Here is a 10,147-nt window from a genome sequence, read left to right as displayed (position 1 = left end):
CTCCTTTTATTACAGATATATTTGAGGTTGAAAATTTTCCATACCGTTCCAGGTGCTATGGGGCATATTGTACCAACCAGGATATTGGTACTGTTATGGGCCTTGCACACCAACATACTGAAACATGGTACTAATTGCTGTGCTGGCTAAAATAATAAACCATGTGTCAAAACAAGAACTTATATGTATAGGGCTCATACCAAGACTTAAAACATTGATCAGCATCCTCTAGAATGATTTGTATAAGTAGTTTTAGCAAATGGATACACATTGTAGTTGTGAATGCTAATCTCAACACTAGTTACTATTGTATTTCAATTTTCAAGCATTAATGCTAGTCTTATCAGGTTACTTTTTCAGGTAAGAGCATATCTTGTTGCAGCATTTAAGGTACTGAGAAACCATGATATGATTTCATTATTTGAAAAGCCGAAGAAATTGAACCCGTATATGGATTTACAAGCATAGACAATTCAAAAGAACTGTCCATTCAATGAGAAAGCACACAACATTCAAAATGACAATTACATCTCTTTGATATTCAGATTGCAAACCTGCAATTTTCTCTGGTTTCTTATTGCTTCTTGCTGTTCCCGTACTTTAATCCCATAGCTGCATTATTCATTGTGAAGGATATATCATTAACATGATTCTAATGTAAAGCATGCATAAAAGGTATGAGGCTTGTCAGTTTTGTTCACGATTCTTGGCCACAATGAACAAGCAAAACAAGCAAAAAAACAACTTCAAATGCTATACAAGAGAGCAAATGAAATGTGCTAGATAATATTAAATTTCCAAATAATGTTGGCAAAGTTTGAAGCCAGGGCCACTGTTTGCAGCCTATGCAAATCTATTAGATGTGCACAATAAAATCAGCGCACTGCAACTTTAGTACAAGAGGCAGCAGCAACCATGTGCTCTAGAATTCTTGTTTCAATTCTGCAGATAACTAGGTATGATGAGGCGATGATTTCATCAAAGTATGGTATTACTATGGACAACATGAGGAAAAAGTATAAGTAAAAACAAAAAGTGCATAAGGATATGAAAATTTCATCAGATAGAGCTGGTGCTAAAAGGAAGAAATAGGGATGGAATAATGAAATCATGCATGAAATACTAATTTAGTTTAAATCCTAATTAGCTTCCTAGCATACTCACAGCTTTGCTCTCAGTAACTGAAGTGCACGATTTTTGTTTTGAAGTTGAGTTCTTTCTTCAGTACAGAAGATCCGTATTCCTGTTGGCTTATGGAAAAGATCGATAGCTGTTTCCACCTTATTGACATTCTGCCCTGCATCCATTTAGTACATGACTAGAAGAACTTGAAAAAACAAAGAATCATGAAGATGATATTAATATAGCCTGCTGCAGTGGCAGAGTATAACAGTGGGGAAGTGTTTTTTGCTTGGGGGAAAAAACACTAAGACAAGTCCCTTCCTTGTATAAGAGAGTGCTAAACAATATCATTTTTTTGATGAAAATGCTAAACAATATAATATAATGATTTATACCTCCAGCTCCCCCAGATCTTGCCGTTGTAAGTTCGATGTCTTTTGGATCAATTACCACTTCAACTTCATCAGCCTAATAAGAGGTATTACTTTTCGTCAGACATATATAAAATATAAAAATTGACACGCAATCCATTTAAAATAGAAGACATCCTGAGAAGGGTTTTATCAGTGCATATCATCATTAATTACATTTTCTCTGACTGGCTATTATTTTTAGCATAAAGCTTAAAAATTGAATGAGACTACCATGTAAAATTATTCAAGATAGTAATCTCCAAATATGATTAGCATATATTAAAATCATTGAAGACATAAACCTCCAGAATCAAACAGAACGTGTTCATTGATATTATCAGTTTATTTGGTAAACAATATCAATAAAAAAATGTCTAGAGGAACTGGACAGTAATTCAGGAACAAAAGTACATATATTAAAAGTACATGGTTTCTCCTACATTTCTCAAACTTTTTACCCCATACAGTTTGTCATCCACCATCCAATCATTTGTTAATGTGAGACTATGGTTAGTGCACGCTAACCAACCTAAATGGGGTTTGGCTGTGATCAAACCAACTCCACATCAGATTGGTAGGTTTCTTATCCCTCTAACCTTCACATAGTTTCTTCCTACCATACACATCCACTAGTTTCTTCCTACCATACACATCCACCGCCCCCTCCCCCAAGCTCCCTTTTGTTTTCTCTTGTGATCCCTCTACATTCCACACTGGAACATTATGTTTCCCTTCTTCATTCATTTCCCTTTGCATGCTTGTTTTCACGTTGTTTTGATTGAAATTTTTCTTAATTTAATCTTTATTTAGAATTTTAGTCCATCTTGTGTAATCAGCTGGCATCATTTACTTTTCTGCTGCTTCATCACCTACAACAAATTTGCTTGGCAGCATCATTGTAAAACCTGATGGTGATTGACATAATGAAAAAACCATGACCGAACAGCTGCAACTTGCATCACCATACTTTCTGTATTCTCATCTTTGTCATTATGCCTAGATCGAGTCGTTGCTTTTTATTTTTAGTTGTTTCGTAGTTATTAGTTATTAGACCTCTTCCCAAACTTTTGGTGAATTTGTTGTGTTTTTTTCCCAAGTCTCAGATCTCTGCCTTAGTCAAACCCTAATGTAAAACTCATGAGTGTGCCAACCAGATGATAAGTAGATTTTGTCACATGAAGCTTAAGGGGGCTGTTCTAACGTGGTGCAAACAGCTCCAACAGAATAGGGTTAGGAAGAGAAAGCCAAAGTGCAAACTTGAGCACGCCTTTTAGCAACACTTTTTAATAATTACATTCAAATTATTTTTTACTTTTCTAATACAACCAATCTGATTTACCTTACTCCCTTAAAAGCATTAATATGCCATTTATAAAAGGAGAATTACAATGTATGTATGTATGTATTGTATGTGAAAATATATGTGTGCATGTGTACTTAGATTCCTGTATATGTACACAATCGTATGTATAAATATTTTTTCATAGACAATTGTATACAAAAACACACATATACATATATACATATGATATATGTGAACACAAAGTTACATGAATGTATATATTATTATAAATGGTGTGCATACATACATACATACATATCTATACATATATACACACACCCACACACATATATACATACACACACACACATGTATATGTGTGTGTGTATAGATATATACATATACCTATATGTGTATATTATATATATACATATATATGTATAACTATATATGTATAGATGTATATGCATAAATATTTATATATGTATATACATATATATAATATATAATATTTATATATGTATATACATATATATAATATATAATATATATACATGGATATATATATATATATATGTGTTTATATATATGTATGCACACATGCATGCATGGATGCATGGATGGACATACCTATATGTTTATGTAGTTGTATATACATATATATAAACACATGCGTAATTATATGTCATATGCATATGATATACATATGATATATGTGTGTAATTATATGTGTGTATATATACATACGATATATCTCATATGCATGTATATATCGTTATGAATTTGTTTGTGTGTATATGTGTATGCATGTACGTATGTATGCATGTATACATACATACATATACATGCAAAAAAACATATATTTATATGTATATATATGCTATATGTGCATACTTACAAAAGTATATAGGTAGTATAGAATGCATCGACATTATTTATGATGGTCCAAGTCAAGGTCGTCTGAGTGTTAGAACCTTCTTATTGCCTTAGGCGGTCACTAAGGCTGCAAATGGGTCAGGTTGACCCGTGACCCGGCCCAACCCGCGTAAACCCAACCCGACCCGACCCAACCCTTTTTTTTTGGGTCAATTTTGGATCGTTTACCAAAAGACCTTATCCGACTCGACCCGAAGCCGGATTACCCCTTTAGACCTGCAGGCCTACAAGCCGCAGCCGCAGGCCCGCAGCCCGCAAGGGAAAAGCGCTCCAAGTCCCGTAAGTCTGTGACTCCTCAAGCCCACAGGCTCGCAGCCCGCTAGTCATAGCCCATAAGATATAAGTCCCTTCTTCGCTTCCGAGTCCCCTAGATCTAGAAAAGAGGAAGACCCTATCTGGCTGCGGCGGAGGAACCCTAGATCTGGAGAAGACCCTATCTGGCTTTCCCTTCTTCCCGAATCGATCTCCCCTTTCTGTGCGCCTGCGAGTCTCTTCGGGGTCCGGCAACTTCGGCGTGGTTTGTCCCTTCTCCTAAGGTACGTCCCTCCTCCAGAAATATTTTTAGCATAGGCCGGGAGGAGGTTCCAGCGAGGGGGGCTTGTCTTGTAAGAGGGCAACGAGGCCAGACTTGAGGGAGAGGGAGAGGTAGGGGTCGTCGGGGGTAGTCGAAAGATTTGGAGGAGGGGCGGGAAAGAAGAAACCCAAGAGCGATCGGAGTCCTGCATGTAGATGCCGCAGCCACCGCGGAGGGCAAAGAGGGGGGGAAGGGACGGGAGGAAGACGACGGCGATGGGGTTGGAGGCTGTAGGAGGAGGAAAAGGGGCGAGCGAGAGAGAGGAGAGGAGGGGAGGGTTTTGGTGGGGATTAAGAGGCGGTTGTGGCGGAGGAGAGGACGAGGAGGTGAGGTTTGAGCCGGAAGGTGGATACAAGAAATAGAGAGGGTGGAATGGAGGGGAACCTTGGTTGGCCTCGGAAGTTAGAGAGTGACAGCAAAGGTGATGAATCTTAGGTTTGATTCTTTATGAATAGCAAGGACAATGCTTTTGTTTTATTTGTATAATTTCTGGTTGGTAGTTTACATTATTGATCTTGTTTTCATACTTGGATTGCAGCCATCTATTTATTTTCTTATGACTATAAGTCTTTTTTTATGTTCTAGGTCTTTGATTTAGAAGTTTTTTTTTATGCCTTTCAAAATTTATCCCAAGCTTTCTGGTTACTGCATATTTCTTTTGGAATTAATCCTTGCAACTGGAATTTGCTAGTTAAATAGAAGAAACTGTTCCGTTTTGCCTCTTCTGTGAGATGAACTTTCACCAGATTAATTTCTTAAATTCAAGAAAGGTTGTGAAAAATGTGAACTTTACAGGTTAATTTAGTTTCTTGTCAGGGTATTTAGGGACCGAACCTGGACCCGACCCGGACTAGACCCGACCAGATCCAAATTTTTTGGGTCAGGTCTGGGTTATACATCGACCCAACCCGACCTGACCCGATTTTCAACTGGGTCGGGTCTGGAGACCCGACCCGATCCTACCCATTTGCACCCCTAGCGGTCACCTAAGTTCTCAAGTAACCTGATTCATATAGGTTTAAGTCAAGTTTAGATTTAGCTATCTTATATTTTTTGGATTTTATTTTCAGTTAATTTTCTATTTTATTGAGTCTTACAAACTGACACTTAAGCCGTTTGACATAAGGTTAGGATTTTCTTTCTAGGGTTCCAAATTTAAACCACGACTTCGACATGGTTTGTCCCTTCTCCTAAGGTATGTCCCTCCTCCAGAAATATTTTTAGCATAGGCCGGGAGGAGGTTCCAGCGAGGGGGGCTTGTCTTGTAAGAGGGCAACGAGGCCGGACTTGAGGGAGAGGGAGAGGTAGGGGTCGTCGGGGGTAGTCGGGGGTAGTCGGAAGATTTGGAGGAGGGGCGGAAAAGAAGAAACCCAAGAGCGATTGTTGGAGTCTTGCATGTAGATGCCGCAGCCACTGCGGAGGGCAGAGAGGGGGGGGAAGGGACGGGAGGAAGACGACGACGATGGGGTTGGAGGCTGTAGGAGGAGGAGAAGAGGCGAGCAAGAGAGAGGAGAGGAGGGGAGGGTTTTGGTGGGATTAAGAGGCGGTTGTGGCGGAGGAGAGGACGAGGAGGTGAGGTTTGAGCCGGAGGGTGGATACAAGAAATAGAGAGGGTGGAATGGAGGGGAACCTTGGTTGGCCTCGAAAGTTAGAGAGTGTTAGCAAAGGTGATGAATCTCAGGTTTGATTCTTTATGAATAGCAAGGACAATGCTTTTGTTTTATTTGTATAATTTCTGGCTGGTAGTTTACATTATTAATCTTGTTTTCATACTTGAATTGCAGCCATCTATTTATTTTCTTATGACTATAAGTCTCTTTTCTTTTGTTCTAGGTCTCTGATTTAGAAGTTTTTTTTATGCCTTTCAAAATTTATCCCAAGCTCTCTGGTTACTGCATATTTCTTTTGGAATTAATCCTTGCAACTGGAATTTGCTAGTTAAACAGAAGTCATTGTTCCTTTTTGCCTCTTCTGTGAAATGAACTTTCACCAGATTAATTTCTTAAATTCAAGAAAGGTTGTGAAAAATGTGATCTTTACATGTTGATTTAGCTTCTTGTCAGGGTATTTAGGGACCGAACCCAGACCCGACTCGGACTAGACCCGACCAGATCCAAATTTTTTGGGTCAGGTCTGGGTTATACATGGACCCAACCTGATCCGACCCGATTTTCAACTGGGTCGGGTCTGGGTCCAAAATTAGGACCCGAACAAGAAACCAGATCGGGTCGGGATCACTCAGGACCCGACCCGACCATACCCATTTGCACCCCTAGCGGTCACCTAAGTGCTCAAGTAAACTGATGCATATAGGTTTAAGTCAAGTTTAGATTTAGCTATCTTATATTTTTTGGATTTTATTTTCAGTTAATTTTCTGTTTTATTGAGTCTTACGAACTAACACTTAAGCCATTTGACATAAGGTTAGGATTTTCTTTCTAGGGTCCAAATTTAAACCTACCATAAAATCTCTTATATAAATAGGTAAATGTTCATTCCATTATGAATAGCGATTGTATAGCCAATCATTATGGCTATAATGGTAGGTGCTCGAGACTAAGTTACTTTTATACAGGAAGAAATGGGAATGTAATAATATCGATTCATACAGAAAAGGTTCTCTATTGATTCAGACGTTGTACCTATGGGATGGGGATAGAAAAGGGGGGGGACAAAAAGACCTCATATTGTACTTTTCTTGAACAAAAAAATCGATATGATTTATTCCATCTTCGCTTGATGAGAAAATGGGTCAAATTCTAAAGGATCAACAAATGTATGGGACTTAAGGAAAATGGAAAGGAATAAAAAGAAGATAATCGAAATGAAATAAATAATAAAGAAGAAATGAGTAAATAGAAAAAAAAATAAGTAGAAGATAGAAGTACCCAGATTTCAAATGAACAAAATCAAACTTGAAAGCGATCTTTCTGATTCTCAAAAAATGAGGGGCAAAGGGAACGATCAAGATAGAAGTCTGGACAAGTACCTCAATCCTTGGGACAGGCACTATAAATGTCCTAATGAGATGGTGTAGAAAAATAAGTTCTAGTGAGATGGGTATTAAATAGATTAAAATTCTTTTTCCCTATTAAGCATTGTAGCTCTTTTATCTTCTCTACATTTGTAACCATTTTTTCTCTCCCTTCTCTTTTCTCTCCTTTTCACCCTCCAATTGCTCTCATTTGCTGATACTGCTGTTATGAAGAGTAAAAAATGGGATCATCTTGCTGTTCCGGAGAGTAAATAATCAGATCAAATCAGATCTAGCAACTATTTTGGTGTTTTTATGTCAGTGTTCCCGATGTTAATTCTAGACAGATTAAATACACCCAACAACACTTACTCCAAATCAAGGATCGCTGAACCGGTACCGGTAGGCATACCAATCAGCCACCGGACTGGTTCGGTACTGGTTCGAACCGGTACCACTGGTTCAACCTCTAAAAGCCCAAAAAAATTTGGCCTAGCCAGTACGGGCCGGTATGGGCCGGTACCATTTTTTAACACCAAACCGGACCAGTCAAAGACCTGACCGGTTTGGTACAGGCCGATTCAGGATTCCTTGCTCCAAATATAAGATTGAAATTCTCAGGTTAGTGTACCACTATTGTGATACAATAGAATTTTACATCTTAAGAGCTACTTGCTATTAAAAGAATATCTGTAAGATGGCTTGGCAATATATATTGGATGTGGCCTGACCTAGACTGTTGTAAATGACATCTGCAAATCTCATGCTCAAGTTTCATTAACAAAAGGATAATTGAGATTCTATGTTTTTGCAGAAAAAGCACAAAATAAATCTTGATAGTCACAGCTTAAATAGTTAAATTGTAGTGCCATATATGGTTCCTGCTGCTAACTTTTTCTGGCATGATGTAGACCATATCAGTTAGACCAAATCTTTTTTGAGAAGCAATTTGCTTTACGCAATTAGGTCGACCTTAACTTAATTTCTGACATAGTGTCTTCCTACTGAGGCTTATTGGAGGAAAAAAAATAGTGCATAATTGCTAGGGAAAATATAATTGTGTTTATAAGAACTTAAGGTGTGATTTAATTGTGGAAAAGATGCCCACTCTCTAATCTCTATTATAATGCCAATAAAAGTCCAAACTAGAATCAAATAGAATTCACTAATGTACATCTTGCTTATATTTAGAGTCATCCCTTTTAGCTAGGTTGCATATGTCTATACTGGTATTTGCTAGTTGGGGACTTGTTTTTGGAGCTAAGTAGTGCCCAGGAAAAATATTGCAATGCGATAACATTTTGTACAATATCTAGATACCATCTAAAAAGAGGTTACATTTGTTTCGTGATCAGATTTTACCTCTGGCATAATTGCTACAGTAGCAGTTGATGTATGCACACGGCCCTGAGCTTCTGTCTGGGGCACACGTTGAACACGGTGAACACCAGATTCATACTTTAGTTTGCTATAGACTCGAATTCCCTTGACTTCCATCACATATGTTTTGTATCCACCTTTCTCAGCCTGAAATTTACCTTCTACAAGTCTTAAATCTGTCTCAACATCGTGGGATGATAGTAAGTCAATATCATACCTCTGAACTAGAAATTGCCGAGTACTTCCAGGAATTGCCCTCACTATATTTCTGATACATACGCACCTGAGGAACAATCAAACATATATTGGAAGTCAGATTATAATAGTGTACTGGAAGAAAAATAGAGTAAGAAGTTTAACTAAACAGCAGAAGAAGTTCTAACCATCTATCTGGTTATTAGTTATCTCGAGGATGCTCCTAACTGCCAGATTCTTCCCATGCAAACATTAAACAGTAGGTTTACCAACAATGAAAATCTTGTTATAGACATTTTTTCATATGAATATCTGGCCCTATTTGACCAAAGGGAATCACAATTTTCTACTCCTGCAAATTCTGATGAACGAAGAACAGCAATATATTAACTAGTCAAGACATTTTGCATCAAGATAGGATGGACATGGTTGCTACTCAAAATCAAAATGCTCCAAAGAAGGGATGAGCAGTTTTCTATAACTACTTGTTCACATGACATCAACCCTGTATGGTATAATTGGGTCCGGAACTCTGAATTCTTAGTAAACTTTAACTCTGTGCAAAAGAGAGGCTTGCCATAGATCCTTTAAAAGTCCAGTATACAAGTTTGGGTAGAGAAATCTACCTCACTGATTCACAGTTTAAACTAACATAATCAGAAAGTAATCAAACTCGCATTTGTTAACTAGCTGATGGTTTTGGTAGGATATGAAAGCATGAAAATCAAAATTCAATAAAAAAAAGGCTTAAGAAGTGTAGCATTGCCATGCAAGGGTACAGTTGGGAGCACTATTATTATACATATTTTGCACATGGAAAGTAGTTCGGCCATGTAAATAGTGGCCCAGATAAACTTTTTAAAGAAAGTTATACCAAAAAACTATCTTGAGATCATGTTTAAAAAGCAGAAGTTATCATCTACCTACAAGGTCACCTGCCCATATTCCAGCTTCATCACCGCCGGTACCAGCCCTTACTGCAGAAAAACAGTGAAGAAAATTTAATAGCATGTTTCTTCTACAGGCACAGCCTTTCATATAAAATCTCTTTGTAACATGAGGAATATTGCAGGACAGAGACAAGAACACGAGGTATGCATAAACAAGATTATGAAGTGAGGTATCATAGCAACCATGAAGCTGCCACAGTCTATATCATCATTTAAGGGACTTTTCTAATTCAATCGTGCTAGAAAATCGTAGCAATAATTGATAAATGCACTCCCACTCCAAAAGATGCTCTCCCTTTGTTTTTGTCTCTTTTAAACTGT

The 10,147-nt window shown here is 37.9% G+C and overlaps 1 protein-coding gene across 3 annotated transcripts in view; it reads right to left on the bottom strand.

The window, feature by feature from the left end:
* LOC103697651 (peptide chain release factor APG3, chloroplastic) overlaps positions 1-10,147 on the bottom strand; it is a 34,361-nt gene that overhangs the window by 9,663 nt on the left and 14,551 nt on the right. For all 3 annotated transcript variants that reach the window (XM_039116279.1, XM_039116278.1, XM_039116280.1), the window contains 6 exons: positions 9,804-9,853; positions 8,899-8,964; positions 8,664-8,828; positions 1,518-1,590; positions 1,165-1,297; positions 555-612 (listed from right to left, as the gene is read on the bottom strand). In XM_039116279.1, the coding sequence (XP_038972207.1) occupies positions 555-612; positions 1,165-1,297; positions 1,518-1,590; positions 8,664-8,828; positions 8,899-8,964; positions 9,804-9,853 (545 nt within the window). The remainder of the gene's footprint in view (positions 1-554; positions 613-1,164; positions 1,298-1,517; positions 1,591-8,663; positions 8,829-8,898; positions 8,965-9,803; positions 9,854-10,147) is intronic.

Source organism: Phoenix dactylifera, unplaced genomic scaffold (genome assembly GCF_009389715.1).
Source record: "Phoenix dactylifera cultivar Barhee BC4 unplaced genomic scaffold, palm_55x_up_171113_PBpolish2nd_filt_p 000077F, whole genome shotgun sequence".
In the NCBI taxonomy this organism is placed as follows: Eukaryota; Viridiplantae; Streptophyta; class Magnoliopsida; order Arecales; family Arecaceae; genus Phoenix; species Phoenix dactylifera.
The sequence above is the reverse complement of the archived record's forward strand: the minus strand, read 5'-3'. Positions and strand labels throughout refer to the sequence as shown.